Below are 20179 nucleotides of genomic sequence, written 5' to 3'. Positions count from 1 at the left end.
AATGAGGATGTATGACTGAGATATCTATGCAAATGTCAGACGATCATTCATTTGGTAATGATGAAGGCTCGGACTCGGTTAGGCTTGAAGATGAAAAGGGATATTGCTACAACAGATTGAACATCCAGAGGGGTAATTGCAAGCATCTCACCTCACAAGCAACAGATCGGCTGCAAAAAGCAGTGCAAGATGCGAATAATCGGTGGATGTGTGAAAATCTGGCTGTATCCAAGATGTCAGTTGAGAAGTGCATGTGTGGGTGACGACAAGAGGGTATGATAACTTGGTAGAACAGATGTTCCCAGGGATTCGAACAGAACATCCAACTGAGTATATGGACGAACGATATTCTGGCAGTCCTGTATTGCTGTGATAAGGTTGAGGGATGAATGCGTGAAAGCAGAGTGACTGGGGCAAAGGTCTGCAGCAAACATACCTCGAGGGCTTGAATGATGATCAAGCAGTTGATGGACAAAGCAGGCTGAAAGAAGCCGATGATGACGAACTCTGGGGTACCAAGACTGAGATGAAGCGAGAGTAAGTAAATTAGCCACGATAGCGTGCAAGATGGAGTACAGAAGAGATTGAAGGTATGAGGAGCGTTGAATGAAGTCTGTGAAAAGAAGATGAAGAAGACAAAGAGAGGATGAGAAGAGACGAGGGAAGATATAGGGGAAATAGAGGAAGAGAAAGGATGAAGCAAGCACCTACCTACCTAATAGTGCACAAAAATGATGATGTTGGAAAGAGGTATACTGATGAAAGAGGAAGGACCTTCTGCAGTTGAGAAAAAGGCAAGAATGATGCTATCAGTAAGACCTATGTCCGCGCAAAAAATGTTGTCAAAACGCTGTTGAGTGAGAAGGTCGGATGAGATATGATTTGGATGAATCTTGAACAATGGGAAGGAATAATAAGAAGAATAGCAAAGAGGAGAAATTCAATGCGGACCCTCTGACAGCCTCAGGATTTCTGACAGTGTCAACCTATCTTAGGAAGGTGAATTATTTGTTGTAGCTGGCAAGAGCTGCGAAGCGAGGTCCTGCCTGCCACTTCCAGACAATGATATTGGAAGGACCTAAGCACCTCCCATGGAAGTTTGTAGAACGAGCTTGTTACTAGGTATTAAGTACCTCAGGATGAGGCAATGGAAAGGGTTATTAAGGTATGGGCTAAGATCAGAACAATTATGTATGTATGGTTGAGAATATCTGCAATGATAGTCACGTTGTCTGTCTATTGTTCTGTTGTTAAATACGGGCCAGAGCGACGGGTACTTGGGCAGTGCTGATATTCGTGCGAGGGCCGAGGCTTTCCAGATATCAGCATGAACAGCACCGAGAACATCGGTTTGGTGATTATGGAAACGTAATGTTGAAACCCATGAAGATAAGGATCAGGAAAGACGGAAGTCAATGCCAGTGAAACGACAGTGAATAGGAAGATTGTTGTGGTGACTGATGAAAAGCAGTGTGGATCAAAGCAACATACCGTAAGTCTTTCGTAGATGTGCCTAGGTCATGAACACGCAGAAGCAATGATACTTGTTACTAAAAGTCAATATGTTCAAAGGTCAGTATCTAGATAGCTGAAGTGGCCTGGATCTAAAGCCCTTTCTTGTATGTGCTGAGAGATGGCTTGGACCCCAGCTGAAGTACGCAGACAATTGTATTGAGGAGTGTACAAGATGTATCTTCATAAGAGTATGTTCCGTATACTTCTAGGCAGGTATTTTGCGGCATGGCTCATAGCACAAACAGATCTCCCATGCGAGCAAAACCAACCATTTCCTGGTCGCTTGTTTGAGCTCAAATATCGAACTCTCTTGTAGTCATTTTCCCAATGTCTCGCGCTCTGATTTGTTGAATATTATGCAAGATCTTGTCAGACAAGGCGTGCATGTTCGCCATCCCATTCCATGAACACCTAAGTATGCATGTCTCTGTAAGCTGCATGTTCGTGATGCTTTCCAATCCTTGGTAGTACTTCAATATCAGCTTTCTAGCTCTTGGCTTGTCTAGTATGTTTGACCTGTGAGAATACATATTGCTTTTCATATGCTCTTTTGTATCCGTGCAGTTTGCACCTGCATCAACCGCTCGGCTTGTCTTGTATTGCCTGCCCATGCGTTTGATGACTTTCTTTTTAGTCAAGTTTCAGCCGGGCGATTTAGACCCTTCGATGGGTGGAACGCCAGCAAATTTTGGTACATTAGGGTCGTTTAATATTTCCCCCCGAGGGTAGGTAAGTAAAGTGTATTCCTCTTGAATTTATATCGTCGACCGTGATAATACCACATCGTACCCATAGTTCATCTAGTAAAGCACTTCGAATTGCTCAAATGCTCAGGTTTGGCCCTTGTGACATGGCTTCAAGATATCCTCCAACGCCATAAAGTAGTACTGATTTCCAAGTACCAGGTTGTTGGAATTTATTCGACTAGCGTTCGTGCATGTAGACGGAAAGAGATAAAGTTTTACGATTGCAATATGCAAGGGAGAAATAATCCCAAGCCCTTCAATTGGTGGTGTCAGCGACCAACCACACCGTGATGCAGGGTAGGCTTACTCCATGTCTGAACGGTTTGCATATAACGTGATACCCATCGACACGCCGTCACATACCAGCATGGGCCGGCCCATACATGACTGCATATACAAACGCTGAATTGGAATGTTTGTATTTATTTCATTCATCATCGTACCTTCAACAGGAGCACTGGCCAATTATTCAGTCTGGCCCAAACTTTTAACCATGACTTGTCGATTTCTTACATCTTAAACTTGGTTCGTCTTACTAAGGTGGCATGAGGTGATGATCTACAGACTTGCTTCTGTCGGCAAGTCCATGTCTAAGTGGCAGAAAGGCTGTGACGGCGCAGATAACCAAAGCTTTCTTGGACAGGTTACAAACGATGACAACAATGTAGATGCCGCAAACCATATACCGCAATGTACCAAGCCATCCTAACACCATCCCTCTAGTTTGCTGCAAGAAAACCCTCGAGTCTACTTTGTATCTCGTCAAATATCAACACCACGAACATAGTCGCAGTCGAGCAGAACACCAACCATGAAACCTGAAGAGTCATCGCCGCCGATGACTTGACTTTGAATTTAGTATGCCATTCGCCCCATTTTCTATGACCAAACATCCTCCTGTAATTCTGAGTTAGCATATGCGGTTTCTTTGCAGTGAAGAGTAACAAAGTCACTACATACCTGGTATTGGTTCGCTGATCTCATGTTCTTCACGATCTCCTCGCCCTTGGCCTCAGACACCCCACGTCCCTCGGCAATGATTTGTGCTAAGACGGTATTGACCTCACGGGCCATGTGGGCTGCATCACCGCAGACATAGAAATAAGCCTTCTGGGAGAGCAGATCGCTGACCTCTTTAGATCGCTCCTTAAGTCGGTGCTGAACATAAACCTTCTTGGAGCCCTCTCGAGAAAAGGCGGTGATCATTTCAAATTTATCGCCAAGGGCCTCCTTGTATTCCTGAGAAACAGTCAGTATAAGCCTCGAACGATTGAATTCTATATTGTCTTACCTGCCACTCCTTTTGGTACATGAAATCCTCGGTTGACTTTCGGCAACCAAAGAACAAGAGTGTCTTTCCAACCTCAACACCATCACGGGCTTGCTTAGCACGCTCCTGCACGAAACCGCGGAAGGGAGCGACACCAGTACCAGGACCAATCATGATGATGGGCTTACCGGGGTCTGAGGGCAGCTTGAAGTTGGAGTGACGAACATGGACAGGAACGTGGATGCCATCATACTTATTGCGGGGGCCTGTAAGCTCGTAGCTCTGACCAAAAGGTGCAGGGTTGGGGTCGCCGTTCTGCTTTTGCTTTAGGGCAAAAAGATAGTTTGTAGCAACACCACGGAAAGGATCATCCCGGCCAGGAATCTGCTGGGACTCAACGACGGCAGTGATCGAGATTTTCTTGGGCTGAACCAGAGACGAGGAAGAAATGGAGTAGTAACGGGGCTGGAGCTTGGTGAGACCCTCGATGAAGGCAGAGAACGGGATTTTGGTCCACTTCTCGCCCTTGCTGACGCTGGCAAGGAAACGGGCGATGTTGTAGTAATGCGGGCCAGTCTTCTCGTGGAAATAATCCTTATCGCTGCCAAGGCGGTTCATCTCAGCCTTGATATCATCGTTGGGAGCAAATGCGGCGAGAGTAGAGACGAATTGACGTGAAACAGGAGCGCAGATCTCGAGGTGGTATCGCAGAATGGCATCGTAGGTTGTAGGGTTGGGGAAAGGAACCTTGGCGGTAGGCTCGAGAGCCTTGACAGTGACAACGCTGTGCTGCTTTCCAGAGAGGTCGAGAATATCCAGGAATTTGTTGACCTCCTCACCAGGGTTGGTAGGCCAGATAGCAATATGGTCTCCAGTCTCGTACTTGAGGTTAGAACCGCTGATGTCAATTTCCATGTGGAGGCAGTTTCTGTCCTTGGCGGAGAACAACTCATAAGATTCAGCGATAGGGGCAATGTAGGGGTTGTGAGAGTTGAATGGTCCCTTGGCGGTGCCTTCGAGATGCAGCTTGTTGGGCTCACCGAGATACACTTCATTGGCTTCAGGAGTCAGATCGTCGCGTTCGTTAATGGCAAAAATAGGCTCGTAGACTGCTTCACGCTCTTCCAGTCCCATTTTCTTAGCGAGGGCTTCCCACATGGGATCCTTCCAGGCCAAGAAGTCCTCTTCCATGGTACCAGCACCATCATCACCCTCACCAGCTTCACCGATGCGGTGAGCGCCAAGCTTCTCGAGAGCCTTGTTAACATTGCGGACCATGGAGTTGTAGTGCTCGTACGTGTTGTTTCCGAGACCGAAAGCAACGTAGTTGAGGTTGCCCAGCGGAGGATCATTGCCCTCATTGAAGCTGGCATCCTCGCCGGTAATGAATTCATAGAAGTCGACCGCGTTATCGGTAGGCTCGCCTTCACCATAAGTTGCGAGAACGAACATGACAATGTTGTCACTGGGAACGGTATCCAGATTGTCGAAATCGTAGTCCTCAAGATCGGCAATCATGGTGTTTAGTCCGAATCGACTCTTACCCTCCTTGGCGAGGCGAGAAGCATAATCTTCAGCAGTACCGGTCTGAGAACCATAGAAGACAACACAGTTCTTGCCGGATTCTTCCATTGCCTCAACGATGTTCCTCGTGCGACCCGGCTTAGAAGCGCCGCCGGCAGCGAAGCCATTCGCGTAGGGATCCTTGGTAACACCCCATAGCTTGCCCTTTGTAAAGTATGCAACCGTTCCGAGGAAGATAACGCCGAGGACGACGATGTCCAGAGTGTCCAGTTCAGCCATGATGGCTACGAAAGCGCTGGGGCGGATTCGTGGTCAAGAGGTAGAGAGCCAGCAAACACAACGATGCCAGTGACAAAATCAGGATCTGCCGAGTTTCAACGAGATTTCGAGGTTTCTGTCCCAATACTCATCGGCCGGAAAGGAGGCGGGGGAGGAGGAGGAGGAAAGTGGGATGTGGCGTGGAGTGTCTAGAAAGAAAGGATGTGCTGTCAGTAACAAATTCGCGCTAAAGTAGGAGATTAATGGATGACCCGAGGATCCTTTATCGTGCGAGGTGAGATTTCCTGGACCGCACTTACCGATTTGAAGGATCAGCACTAATCATGCACTTTGGCCACGTAAACCCATCTACTCAGCAGCCAAAACCCAACTCTTGTTAACTCGTAGCTATTATGGAAATACTATACCTACCCGTAGCAGGGTGAAACGAAACCTCCTCAAAAGGGTAAAGGTATGTGCTACTCAGAACAGCTACGGAATGCCACAGTGGTCTTTATCTCGCTCGGTTGTTGGCTCGGATTGAACCGTTAAAGCCGGGTTCTTCTTCTTGTTGGGGCTCAATTGCGGGATTGCAGGGGTTCAGGCCAGAGTCGCTTTGGAGATGGTAAAAGTGTCCAACGATTCACTTTCGAGTTTGTGATTCTTTGCCGTGAAAAGAAAGAGGGTGGTGGACTGGATGACTTAGACCGCACAGACGCCTCAAAGGCTTGAAGGGAACAGAATGATGAAATAGAAAGGAAACTCGGAACTTGATATGTGTTTTCCACTCTCTTTCCAGGGAGCGACCTCGCAGCCGGCGCCCGGAAGATCAAACGGTAAGTGACGGCGGTCGAATCAGGAGATATTGCGGCCGGCGCCGGCGGGGTTCCGAAAACGAACACGCTCAATAGGTATGAAAGCCGCCATTTGCACGGAATCTTACACTTCCCGTAATCGACTCCCGGCCGACTCAAATGGCCTCGGCATATCGAGCAATAGCATTCTTCATTCTCTTGCCTCCATCCCCGCGTTTTTGTCCCGCCTGGTCATCTCTCATCGACTATCTTCGTTAGTTCTGCTCCTTATTTATGTAGCCAGAAAATTTACCCCAAGATCTTCGAATCGCCTTACAACATTGGACTTTAGTTCCGCCCTCTATTCTTTTGCGGAAACTATCCCGATGTTTCGATCCGCGGCTCCTTTGAAGTGCCGAGTGCACATGCCTCGACCCCTCAAATTGAAGAAAACCTGTGCAGTCCAGAGACAAACCGTTGAACACACCATGTAGTGTGGCTGTTATCAGCAGACGACTGTGCAGGTAGGTATTTGAATCAGAACAACAGAAAGCATGGACCTTCTTTATGAGTTTTCCTATGTGGCATTTACCTTTGTTTCTTTGACATTCATTGCTGCCAAGACAGCCTAGGGTACCATTGCCAATTTGCTTGCACAATGTCAATCACCCATTGGAATGCGGGACATCGACAATCATGACACAAGATCGTCTCACATGATTACCTGCGAAATTTCCATGCAGGCTCTATAAACAAATGCTTGTGGTTTGGCCAGGTCTACCAAGCAGGTCGCATTGCTTAACATCTATTTCTAGTCACCATTATGATAAAATGGCATGTGTTCTAATTAGTCTCAGCTACTCGAGTGGTGCTTCAATGTATCTAGTCTTTGACCCTTCGCGTTCTGCTAACGAGCTGCTAGGATGAAGTGGAGATATCATAGGTATTATATGTCCCTGACTCATGGAAACCTCGCTTATACCATCCCTTCGCATAATGAAGTTGTGTGTGGTGCTTATGGCGAGATATTGAACGACATGGAGATACCCAGGTCCATTATGCTAACTCAAGGGTTATCTTCTAAGCAATTTCATACTGGCCCTCGGGGGGCAAGAAAACACCGTACCTTGATATGAGGTGTCAAAATAAACCCAGCAAAGGATATCCTAAATTTATGTCAAGTTGCCTAAATCTTTTTGTCGTTTAGGATTAAGGTCCTGAGTTTTCTTTCCTCCCCTAGCTGGCACAATGATCAGCGGAGAAAACAAGTGCTCCGCTGATGAGCATCCGGGTCTGTTGATCCTTGCTAACAAGTGCAGGCGTACTCTTCTTTATGTTCTGATAATACACCAGCTTTGGCAGTGGGGCGTATCCATCCCTCAAGCTTCACCGAGTCATTCTTGTGAATAGATGCCTCTCAGATAGCATCTCGAACACTGAGCCATGAGATCACCCAAGCCCCCTCCCAAGAAGCCCGGAAGCCAATTGACAGGCAAGAAGTGGCGCGCTGTCTACCAAGGGCCCGTCATCCCATGTCGGTTGATCTTAGTTCCGTTGATAGGCCATGGCCCTTGCAGATAGCAAGGATATGGCCCAAAGAACACTACGAATCGATTGCCATGTGTGCCATGTGTTAGAGCTCCCTGGGTTCGTTTGGCTCCATAACAGCCCTCTACAAAGGCTTGTCGGACAAGCCATTCAGCGGGCCGGGCCAATACATGGGCAAGCTGACGGTAGCGTCATTGCGCGTGGTCCAGCCGTCAAAGTCAGTCGGTCTCTTGGGTCTTTGTCTTTGTTGTCAAAAGACTCCCTCGTGTACTGTACATGCATAGTTGCATCCCTTCAAACCCGTAAATACCCTTCGCCTTTCTCGTGTTCCCCTGCTTTTATTTTTGCTCAGTTGCGATACTGACATTGAGATTGAAGAATCAACATAGATCATGGGACTGCGACATAGAACTTGAGGATGGGTAAGTCCAAATCCCTAGAAAGGGTGTCCACACTCCAATACGTTCAGTACCTGACACCAACACCAACACCAACCCCTCTCTTCCCGCACCACCTCTAAAATCTGGGCTCTATCGAGGGAATACCTTCGTCACCAGTTTTCCCTAAGACCATCCAGACAATTCAGCTTGGCGGGGTCTTCAGTATTTATAACCGCAAAATAAGCAGAGTTGGCGGTGCTTACATGCAGACCCTGCTCTAGGCGTCTCCGCTGTCGTTTCACCAACATCTTCAAACATTCAGCAAAGATATATCTTTTGTTCACTAACCCCCTTGTGTGACCCATAGTGCCGTCGCAGCCGCTGCCGGACCACCTGCAGGATACGCTCAGGTTCTCTCCCCGGCCTGTTCCTAGACTCGAAGAGGAGGAGGAAGAAGAAGATGATGATGAGAAGAAGTGGGATAGAACATTACGCCCTGTAGCTTCAGAATCGCCGGTCGCCCATCGATTTGCGCACTCACGAGAATCGTCCGCCGAAAAGATCCCCCAGACACACCCGCCCTTGACCTCGCCACGACTTCATTCGAGGAGCCCTCTGGGCGGAGTCGTAGAGCGCATTATCGACCCGAAGAGCGCCGCATACGGCCATCATCGTCAAACTTCGATTGTCCACGGCATTCAACACTCGAGAAATGGCAGCTTGGCCAGCACCAGCTCTAGTCCCCTCAGCCCACAGATGATAGCAGCCGCTGGCGTCGGCTTTGATCGTTCAGACATGCAATCGGTGGCCACCCGTATCGATGGCGACGCCGGTTATCCTTCTCGGCCACCTACATCTCTCTCCGGAAATGTTGCACCTATGGACCATCCTAATGCTTCTGATGCTCCATATGGCATGACCCAACGAAAGCTCGAACGAATGCATAGTAAATCTCGGCGAGACCATACCCCCCATCACTCTCACTCTTCACGTCACAAGGATGAGCAAAAGACGGTTGGCGAATATGCGCTTCATGTCTTGTTCACCTCAGTCAGTATAAACTTTAGTGTGTATATGCGTACCACAACTAACTTGAAATAGTTTATTGCACAGGCGGAGGAGAAGTTGACAGAATGCATCACGGTTCCGTTTGATCCCGAACCCAATGTTGAACAAATATGCGGACCAGGTGTTGACCCAGCGTTCGATCAGTTGATTGTTGCTCTGGGCCATATCGCTAGCCCTAAACCGAAAGCCCTGATAGACTCGATGATGCTCTGGAGAAAAAGTAAAAGTGATGCTGCCAACGAAGCTCGCAGTCATCTTCAGCAATCTCGAAATGCCGCGGCAGGGGCACCTCTTGTTCGAAGAAATACAGAACCAGTACAAGCTGCGATGCCTGGCCAAGGAGGTCCTGATTCTGTTTTCCCAAATGGTCCGCCAACACTCGCAGCAAGGCAAGAGTTTGTAGCACAAGCTGAACGTCGATCGACCGTATCTATATACATTCTTTGTCGCGTTCTCCTCGAAGTCATCAGTCAGAGTAACCTATCGTCTATCACCGCCGAAATGGAGGATAAGCTGGAAAGTATTATATTCGGACAACTAAAAATCGCCGATACTGAGCAGTTGATGGTGTCCCCTCTGAAACTTGCCAATTGGAACCTTTTTGCTCAGTTGCTGGGATACATGAGTGGCATTAACTTTGGTGGAGTTACCAGGAGGTTCATTGAAGACTTGGACAGCTCTCTCCAAGAACGTGTGGTCAAAAGCCCAACCTCCTCTTCTGGTCGAGATGCCGAGGGAAAAGTAGAACTTGTTTTGGGGGGCATGAAGCACCTAAAGCTCAAGATCTCCCCCGAAGAGTCATGGGAGCAATCCTGCGATTTTCTCATCTCACTTGGCCGCCTGTTCCAGAAATCCCATGGTCAAAAAGTCAAGACAGCCTTCTGCCAAGTGATAGAGATGCTTCTTCTTCCAATCGCCGCAAAGGCCAGCAACAGCCATTTCATGCATCCAAAATGGGCGGAAGTACTCGCTGCTGTCGGACCTCGCCTTGCACAAATGTTTATGAAACCGAGGCATTGGAACTTCGCATTCCCTCTTACTGCGACTTTGCTTTGTGTATCCTCTCCAGACAATTTTGGATCACAATGGCTGCAGTTGATATTGCCTTTACAAACTAAAGTCAAGGATCGAATGACTAAACCCCTTTGTCTTCAGGTCATCTCTCGCTTATTATGGACATTCCTGTATCGAACTAATGAGACCTTCCAAAATAGCCTCCGCAAAATCGACGAGGTCATGAAACTTGTTTTGCCATCATCCAAGCGAAGTTTAGTTGCATCGGATACTCCGTGCACTGAACCTCTGATCCAGATCATTCGGATCGTTGGCTTTAAGTATCCTGAATACTGCTTCAGGAATGTTGTGTTTCCTCTTATCAATGCTGAACTTTTTACTGCCAACAAAGAGTTGAAAGTTGAGCAACTGGACCCTGACCGGGTTGTTGTTGGCATAAGGGCTTTCCTATACATAATGTCGGATTTGGAGAAGGGTGAGCAAGGACGCCCTCCTTTCCCGCAATTCTTTGAAAGTCCAAACTCGAGTTCGACTCACGATCGATTTCCTGTCTCCCCTGCTATGTCTTCGGCACGCAACTCTCCGCTATCACAACCAGATGCGCATTCGAAGGAGGAGTACATTACTCGCCCTGTCTTAACTCACGTGTTGAGTGACGGAGTCCGAGACTTCTATCTCAAGTTCTGTGAAATTCTTGGAAAAATCACTATTATTTGTGACAATACATTTGGTGGACAAGCAGCCTTGGATGAGAAGTTCAATAGCCCTTTGCCAAAAACCCCTATAACTGAAACCTTTACCTTCTCTCGCAAAGACGACCATCAGAGTGCCGCGGATCAAAAACAAGCGTTTTATGAACTCTTACATGTTGCTGTTCAGGCGTTACCCCGTTGTCTTTCTGTTGACATACCTTTCAACTCTCTGATCAATTTACTGTGTACTGGAACAGCCCATGTGCAGTATAATATTGCGGAGTCATCTGCCAACTCTTTGAAAGCCATTGCCAGACAATCGCATGCTCAACAAGTCACTATGGGATTCGCTCGTTTCATCTTCAACTTCGATGATCGATACTCGACAATGTCTGATGGCGGAATGCTTGGCCACAGTCATATCGAGAACACCCTACGCTTGTACGTTGAACTGCTACAGATATGGATCGAGGAAATCAGACAAAAGACCCGAGATGCTGCTACAGACCAACCTGAAGCTAATGCATCTGATAAAAGAGCTATCAAGCTTGATATATCTAGTATCTGGGCTGAGGTTGACCAGGCCGAGGCCCATGGATTGTTTTTCCTTTGTTCTCAATCACGACGAGTTCGTCACTTTGCAGTGACAGTTCTTCGTTTGATTGTTGAATTTGACAAGGCCCTCGGGAAAGAAGCTTCCGAGGATAAGGATTCCATGAGACTGATTGATATCCTTGAAAACGAGTCTAGTAAGGTCATGGATTTCAACGACGAGCAGCTATCTGTTGCTGAACGAAGCCGATTGCAACGTGGTCTACAAAACGCCAATAACCAAGGTGCTCTCGTTGAGCTTTGTGCCAGTGATGTCTCTTATGATACGACTTTGTGGTTTAAAATCTTCCCTAAGCTCATTCGCATGGCCTATGAGAAATGCCCGTTCACAGTCACTATCTGTCGCGATCTCATTTGCAATCGTATTTTGCAGATGTACAAGCCAATCGTGTACCTCTCCGAGCCTTCAAGGGGCTTGTACTACAATAACGAGCCAGGAAGTGCTAGGCTAGGGGCCCGATCTGCGACAACCCACCCTGAGGTGATGGTGGAGCAATGGAAGCTGTATCTGATCTTTGCTTGCACAACACTGGCAGACCCAGGCGCGTTGCCAACGGCTCAAGATCCCCAGCACGTCCGGAAGGCATCGAAAGCGTCGTCTAAAGATAAGATTGTGACGGCTCGGATGTTGTTCAAGTACCTCATTCCCATGTTGTCCGTCTCCTCCGCGTCTGTTCGGGACGCTGTTGTTGTTGCTATGGGGTCCATTAACATTCATATTTATCGGACTCTTCTTGAGGAACTACAAGGCCAAGTCTCTCGATGTAACGATGAGGCACGGGCTCGGATACATCAGAGGACAAACAGCAATCCTAGGAGGAACCGGAAGATGGACCTTCTCAGAACGGAGATCACCCATGTTTTCAAGTTGACTTCGCATTTCCTTAGAGACCCCGAAGTTTACAACGGCGAGTTTTTCTTATCCACTCTCACCACATATACAAAGGACCTGAAGCTATTCCTCATGGACGGAGAAGTCCAGATGGATTGGGAATTCCAGAAGCTCCGACGCCATTACTGTGGACTGATGGAAGCACTATTTGAAGGAATTAACAGAACCAAAGATCCATCCCGATGGATGACTTTTGAATCCCGAAAATCTGCGTTCTCGCTGATGGAGGACTGGTGCGGATTCTCGCCGAATCAGAACCAGATCCGTGCTCGAGAGGACACCATGCGGCAATCGCTAATTGACCAACAGACCCTGGGCGAGCGAGGCACTGCTACCGCTGCGATGGAGATAGAGAAGAGAAACCTTCGGACTGCAGCCCTCAGTGCAATGGCTGCTTTATGTGGCGGACCGATTAGCGTCACAACAGAGAGTAACGTGGTTCTTCAGTTTGATGTTCGACGTATGCTTGCTTGGATCGACTCTATTTTCAACTCGGGAAGCGATAAGATGAACGTCATTGGCAGAAGAGCCCTCCAGAACCTAATTGTCCACAACCAGGAGGTTCCTTACTTGATGGAGCACTGTATTGCACGTTGCTATTTGGCCGAGGCCCCTAAAGTCCTCGAAAGCTATTTCACGGTGGTCACACAAGTTCTCCAGGATCACATTGATTATCCTTGTCCGTTCTGGAAGCTCCTTGGTTTGTGTCTGTTCACATTGGGCAATGATCAAAGCGAGATTCGGTCCAAGTCTTCGACTGTCCTTCGGAGCTTGGAGACACGTCAACAGAGAAACTCCAAGATTCAAGACTTTGACATCAGCATCTCAGACAAAACGCAGGCTGTGTACAAACTAGCACAGTTCGAAATCTCCAAACGCCTTGCCAAGCAACACACAGAACTGGCATTTCATATCTTCTCCGAGTTCACCCTCTACTTCAAGGATCTTCAACCTGCAGCTCAGCGAAATGTTGTTGCAGTCATGTTGCCCTGGATTCAGTCCATTGAGTTAAAGTTGGACCCTAGTGGTGGACCTGCGGCACAGTCATTTGTATTGCTTGCAAACCTGCTCGAGATTACTATCAAGTCCAGCGGCGCACTGCATAATGAGGTTCAAGCTCTTTGGCAAGCTCTTGCAACTGGGCCTTACCCAGGAAACGTCCGATTGGTTCTCGAATTCATCATGCAGCTGTGTCTTGAGCGTCGGGAGCAGAACTTCGTGGAGTATGCTAAGCAAATTGTTGTTTTTCTCTCAACAACCAATAGCACGCCTGGCATCAAGGTTGTTGAATTCCTTCTTATGCAAATAACCCCGAAAGCCATGGTACCGAACGAGAAGCGAGATGCTGTTGAGCCCCCAGCTGACATTAACCTGCTGCCCTACTGTGCTAACTTGGCCGAGGCTCTTCCAGTTGGAACCAAGCAAGCTGGGTTTTCTCTCGGCCAACTGTCACTGATCCTACTTGTGGATCTAATGGTATCTCCAGTTAACCTTACCCACGAAAACGTCCCGCTTCTTCTTCAGGTCGTCACCGTCCTTTGGGATCATTACACTCCGTTGGTTCAGGAGCAGGCACGAGAGATGCTCGTGCATCTTATTCATGAGGTGGTCATATCGCAGATAGATGAGCAGACTCAGGATGTTGACAAGACAGCCATCGAAGATCTGATCGACATGATTCGTCGGCACGATCGCTCTGTGGTCTGGGGATATGAGGATAGCAACGGCAAGGTTGACGATCACGATAGCAAAGTGCCACCAAGTATGGAATTCCTTACAACAGAGGTTATCAAAACCTTCGAGACGACCTTTCCTGGAATCAAAGAGCATTGGGGACGCCTTTCGCTAACTTGGGCGACATCTTGCCCAGTTCGACATCTTGCTTGCCGGTCATTCCAAATCTTCAGATGCGTTCTTACATCTGTGGACCAGCCAATGCTTGGAGACATGCTTGCTCGATTGTCCAATACTATTGCTGATGAAGACCCAGAAATCCAATCCTTCTCCATGGAAATCTTGACGACTTTGAAGACCATCATTGTGAAGCTTGATGCTGAAGATCTTCTTAACTTCCCACAGCTGTTTTGGACGACCTGTGCTTGTCTAGAGTCTATTAACGAGCGGGAGTTCTTGGAAGCGGTCGAAATGCTCAATAAGTTTCTCTCAAAATTGGATTTGAGCTCACCAAATGTGCGACGCATACTTGCCGACGGCCAGCCGTCTCGCTGGGAGGGAATATTCGAAGGTATCCAGCCTCTACTTCACAAGGGTTTGCGGTCGTCGCTTTGTTGGCAACCAACTCTCGACACAATAGATAAGTTGGTACACCTACCAAGCGACGGCTTAGTGGGCGACGAGTCCCGTCTATTCTTCTCGTTACTGGCCAACTTCCCGCGTTTCTTGAACGAACTTGAGAGGTCCACCTCGGACGAAAGCGTTATTCAGACAGCAAGACTTCTCCAGGAAGAAGCCGATAACCAAGGCTTGGCTGGTATCGCCGAGGCTCTGGAAGATTTCGCAATGGGAGACCCACAGGACAGCAGCAAAGACTTCATTGTTGAGCTATGGGGAGCTTTACGAGAGTACTATCTCCCCCAGATGGACTTCCAGATGGTGACTTTCCTAACCGGACTTCTTACAAACTCGTTGTCGTGGGTGAAGATCCAGACCATGAGGATCCTTTGTGTCGCAATCCCTGAAGTGGACATGCGCAAACCCGAGCTCGCTGGTCATGGATCCGATCTGATCTCCCCACTTCTTCGGCTCCTACAGACAGAGTTCTGTATGGAGGCGCTTGAGGTGTTGGACAACATCATGACCATGTCTGGAAATCATATGGACAAGCACCATTTGAGGATGAGCATGACACGGCCAACCTCGAGGGCGATCCGCAAGGAATACGAGCGTACGCAGAGTTTGTTTGGAATACCCGAGGCATCAGGATGGGCCATTCCTATGCCTGCGAAGAAGACAGATGCGACGCGGGCCAATATTCATGCCGCTTTCTATACTTGTCAGGGCTCAGAAGGGATGTTGACCGAAACTTCGCCTACCCCCGATGTTGAGTTTCATGCCGATGACTTTCCATACAACTACTTTGGCGCACCAGAACGAACCGAAACGATGCTGTCTGATGAAGGACGCGGAGACGTTCACTCAGGGGATCTTGCAACCAAACTGGACAGCCTTGACGATTTCTTCGAAGAGCCATCCAGTCCTACGACGGATGACGATGGCAGATCTTCCAGGACAATCACTGAATATACCCCGGAGTCCTTCGAACCTGGAGCGGAACTTTACGATGAGCAGATTCTGCCGATTCTTCACGAAGCCTCGAACAATACCTCCTTCCAAAATGGATTCTCCGATCGATCTCCAGGATTATTGAGGGAGGCAAGCTCGAATACTATGAACCCGGGCGCCTTCAGTGTGGTAATTCCTACTGTCAGACCAGGCCTGCATTCCAGATCCATCACATCACCCTCAGCTCCAGCTTCTTATCAACCACAGATGGGCGATATTGTTTCTGATGATGAGTATGTGGGGGGCTTCTCTGATGCCGATGATGAGAGGCCTGGTACAGGGCATACCGAAAGCGCCTTTTACTTGGAGAATATGATCAAGCCCGCAACACGAAGGCCTCAGTCGAGGATGAGACGTGGGCCAAGCAGCCGTTCACGAGACGAGAGGAGCAGAGAGAAACCACCGCCGCAACCGGCATCACGCCTGGCTAACAGTATATTCCCACCAGGCATGCAAGATCACGCAGAGGGCGATATGCTATGATATGTGAAGAGGATCAGTTTTATTGGCCATTTTTGTATAATTGCTAGATATGTTGTATGATGAGTGGAACTTGTGCTGCGCTGGCGCCAGGGATCTTACATGTGAAATAGTCAAAGTATTGGATATGTCTACATATATGTCAAAGAGGAAAAAAGCGATCGAATTCAACAATGGATAGGCTGTCGAATTCACAGTTCATAGCAAGTGCTGTGGTTTTGAGTGATTGTATGGTTTCTGCTCAACTTAGCTGGCAAGGCAAGGCAAGGCAAGACAAGGCAAGGCAAGGCGCAAATCAAGCTCAAGTGTTCCATCTACCAATTCCTAGTAAATAGTCCCAAACTCAAGACTAATGTAGTTATTCTAAGTGAGAACAGTTGATCATCTCTCATAATACACTCACCTCAAACCTAGCTCGAATGATATCACTTGGAAAACGTTGACAGGGTTATATGTAACCCCGTTTAATGCATATTCAGTCTCAAATCTTCATAGCCCATAGTTTTAAGAAGGAAAGGTTTGATACGTCGGCCAACAATCTATGAATAATGCCTATTTTGCCCCGAGGCTCTTTTAATGCCTCAAGGCATGTAAATCAGTCGACAAAACGGTGCCACGCAATACATGGTGCAAGGCTGATGAGCAAGCGCAGAGCCAAGGCTCCAAAACCCTTTGAATTAATATATCCCGACGCTCCGACCAAGGAGCACTCCGATCTCAACTCCTTCTTATCATACGTGGAACGTGTCAGCTTAAACAAAAGATCCACGGTCTACAGAGGCACCCATTACGAGTATACAGTCGCCGATACACTATCGCAGTATGGCTTCTTTCTCAAACGCGTTGGGGGGCAGTCAGACCGTGGCATGGATCTTCTAGGGATATGGACACTCCCCTCCACAACACAAACATTCAGAGTGGTTCTCCAATGCAAAGCGGGTGCTCGGAGTGCAAGCCCAATGTACGTTCGCGAGCTCAAGGGCGCTATGGAAGCAGCTCCTCCGGGATGGCGAGGCAATGATGTCCTGGGCCTCCTGGTGGGTGAGAAACCAGCCACGAAGGGTGTGCAGGGCGAGATGCACTCTGCGGATGTGGCGCTAGGCTATGTGTGTTGCTCCAAGGAGGGAGATATTCTGCAACTGATATGGAATATCAAGGCTCAAGCGATGGGTCTAGATGGAGTTACAGTTGGTTTGAAGTATGGACAGGATAACAGCAAGCTTGTGTTGATGAGGGGAGGTAAAATGCTACCCCTGCTGGAGAAGGCCAAGACTGAGGAGGAAGAGGTGGTGGTTGATATGTCTGCCATTGAGATTGAATGCTCACAGGATTAGCGTGGAAAGGCCACTAACGTGCATCTTTTGTATTCTATGTAATATATAGCATATTTCGTTTATTTACTAAACTTCAAGCCTGGAAAACGCAGTGTAGCATATTTAGCACGTCAGAACGATATCCAAAGTTATCTGCCTATGCTAAAACGTTCTATAATGACATGACCATCACCTATTCTTCATCGACGTGTCCTTTCCTTGCCTTCACATCTCGTAGGTAATCAATCAGCCTCACGTCACATTCCACGCTCATATACCAACCATCGCAATGGCCTTCTTCACCGCCGCTTCGATCTCCTTGAGACAAACTTCGGGCCTCTTCGTACCAATGGCTTTGTTGTCATCACTACCGTCCATGTCGAAAACATCATCGAAGCTGAATTCCCCAGAAACCACATCTTGCTCGACAAGATCGCGCGGCGCGGCCTTTTCGAACGTGACCCATTCTTGACCTTTATGATACTTGTGACAGAACTGCTCCTCTACCGGATTGCCAGGGTCGAAACGGCATTTCCACTAGCCACCGCTCGCCTTCTGGAAAGGTTCGGACCAGCGAGAGCTGGGTTCGTGCCATTTCTTATCCCACTTGTTGTTGCTTTTCTTGCTGCGCATCTGGTTCTCGAGTCTCCAGATATGGGTGAGGAATTCCTTGTACTGCTTCTCGATGCTATTGCGGCGGTTGATGGGGACAACGCCATAGCTGGTGAAGGTTGGGAACCATTTTGGAACATCAACCTTGACAGGAGTTTCGTACATGTTGTGGCGCTCAGCGTCATTACCAGTCTTGGGGAGTATATAGGGGAAATATTCGGTTTCCCACTCAAGTTTTTTAGTGTCGACGGCCTTGGGAAGTTCTTTCAGATAGGGTGAGTTGAAAGTTGGGAAGTGATGTTTGACCTGCTTGGAAAAGGCTTTGTTGCATGCCTTCTTCTTCGAAAAGGCCGCCTCGTCATCAAGCCACTTAGACGCTGGGCAGGAATTGGATGACTGCTCTTTGAGCCACAGATCATACTCGGAAGATTTGGAAGTAAAGGACTTGTTTGGGGGCTTGACCTTCTTTGAGGTCTTCTGAAGAATATTATATTCATCTTTATTGACCTCTTCCAGCGAGAACAGCCCCTGGAAACTCTCAGCTTCACGAAGAACCGCCGTCTGGTCCTCGGTAAGTGGTAAGTGAGAGGTATCTGGGTGGAAAGTGAACTCTCCAGCAATCATGCCTTCGACGTGTCCATCGCGGATGGAGATCTTTCTGGTCAAAGCGGAAACTTCAACTTTGTCGTCGTATATTGCTTGTTGTACGTGGCGGGGCACATCATGGAATTCGATTGGAGTGTTCCAGTCGAGCATCTTGATGGCCTCCTGTTCTGCAGTGGCCTGTCGCTTATCATTGATCTTTTTGACACTAGCGTCGTGATGGTCCTTCTTGTAGGTAGCATGAACAGCATACTCCTGGCGAATATCTGCTTCAAGAGCGAGTGGTTCGAGAAAGTTGATTTCGCTATGCCAGTTGTGTAGGGATAGAGGTATCTCGGGGTCGATCTGCTTAGCGAGGACTCTAGGCTCAAAGATGGAATCACTATGTTCGGCATAATCTTTGTTGCAAGGATAGTTGGATTCGGAATGCCAGTTCTCTAGCAGCTTGAGTCCGGGCTTTCGCTCTGGAATGGTGAACTGAGACCGGTGACTAGTCTTGGACTTGTGATACTCTCGAGGTGGTTTAAGTTGGGTGTCGATGCTCCGTTTGTGCCTGGCTTCACGCACATCTCCAGAACCGAGTTTATCTCTTTGAGAGTCGGTAGGAGGAGTGTGAAGATCAACTGAAGATACTTCGCCCTGGTTCGGGCTGCAGAGGTAATCTTTGAGAGCTCGCGGACTGTGTGACGAGAATGCCTTGAGATTGTTCCCAGATGATGAGCTGGGGTAGGTGTCCTGTTTCTCTTCTTGACTTCTATTGAGAGTTACCTCCTTGCCTAGGTTCTCTATGAGGAGAGGAAGAGGAGGAGTATGGGCGTATGGGTCGGACAACTTGTTCGGCGTCATGATGAAGGTCGGTGTTGGGTTCAGGTCTCCAAGATGTGTCTCCGATAACAAGTCTCCAACAAATCTATCCAGAAAGAAAAAAGAGATTTCGGTTTATTCTAAAATGAGAAAGTATTGTGTGCGCGGGAGGAGAGAGGCGAATATTCACAATGGGTATAGGTGAACAAATAATGACTGAACATAGCTGTGCAGCCGCCTGCCAGTGCCTGACACCCCAACTCACCAACTAGACCTGAACAAGTCGATTGTATAGAACCAACAATGTCGGAACAATTGGCAATGCGCTGTTAAACAGGAGTAGCCAGTGTAAACGGCTTTCTACCAGTGTTGAAGAAAGTTCACTCAGTAGGGAAGCAAATTCCCATCACTGTCATATATATTGCCACACGAAAAATGTTTGTGAGTATTTATTTCTCACTGATATAAGTTGTGGTCCGACTCCGTGTTGTGACAAGGCTTTAAGATTCAACGTAACAAGGCGTCCCCTCTCCCCTCTCTCAAACGTCTTCAATGAGCTGACGACTCCCGCCTACCTTCACCGTCAGTGAGTCACGAGCCGAGGGACAGATCTCGATGTCAACGATATATGAGGATTTAGCCAGCTTTATAAACTGTTTGCGCCCTTGGTCCCGGGTTCTGAGTATACACGAGATCATTCTGTGGCGGTTGCATCTTCGGCAGAGCGGGTGCATACGCTGGGAGACTCGTG

General features: G+C 48.1%; 4 protein-coding genes across 4 annotated transcripts; 2 read left to right on the top strand and 2 right to left on the bottom strand.

Moving 5' to 3' along the window:
- Positions 1-3140: 3140 nt before the first annotated feature.
- On the bottom strand, positions 3141-5334 carry FPRO_02792 (putative NCP1-NADPH-cytochrome P450 reductase; the record flags this gene model as incomplete). Its single annotated transcript, XM_031227068.1, has 3 exons — positions 3141-3158; positions 3222-3500; positions 3553-5334. 3 exons carry the CDS (start codon positions 5332-5334, stop codon positions 3141-3143), a joined length of 2079 nt encoding a protein of 692 aa, XP_031077541.1.
- A 2739-nt stretch (positions 5335-8073) lies between these two features.
- Positions 8074-16099, top strand: FPRO_02793 (uncharacterized protein; the record flags this gene model as incomplete). The annotated part of the gene is made up of 3 exons (XM_031227067.1): positions 8074-8077; positions 8403-9085; positions 9137-16099. The coding sequence occupies 3 exons, from the start codon at positions 8074-8076 to the stop codon at positions 16097-16099; spliced, it is 7650 nt and encodes a 2549-aa protein (XP_031077540.1).
- Positions 16100-16734: 635 nt separating this feature from the next.
- FPRO_02794 (uncharacterized protein) lies at positions 16735-17430 on the top strand (the record flags this gene model as incomplete). Its single annotated transcript, XM_031227066.1, has 1 exon — positions 16735-17430. One exon carries the CDS (start codon positions 16735-16737, stop codon positions 17428-17430), a length of 696 nt encoding a protein of 231 aa, XP_031077539.1.
- A 249-nt stretch (positions 17431-17679) lies between these two features.
- On the bottom strand, positions 17680-19470 carry FPRO_02795 (uncharacterized protein; the record flags this gene model as incomplete). Its single annotated transcript, XM_031227065.1, has 2 exons — positions 17680-17910; positions 17962-19470. 2 exons carry the CDS (start codon positions 19468-19470, stop codon positions 17680-17682), a joined length of 1740 nt encoding a protein of 579 aa, XP_031077538.1.
- Between the last annotated feature and the right edge of the window lie 709 nt (positions 19471-20179).

Source organism: Fusarium proliferatum (assembly GCF_900067095.1).
Source record: "Fusarium proliferatum ET1 genome assembly, contig: FPRO_scaffold002, whole genome shotgun sequence".
In the NCBI taxonomy this organism is placed as follows: Eukaryota; Fungi; Ascomycota; class Sordariomycetes; order Hypocreales; family Nectriaceae; genus Fusarium; species Fusarium proliferatum.
The sequence above is the reverse complement of the archived record's forward strand: the minus strand, read 5'-3'. Positions and strand labels throughout refer to the sequence as shown.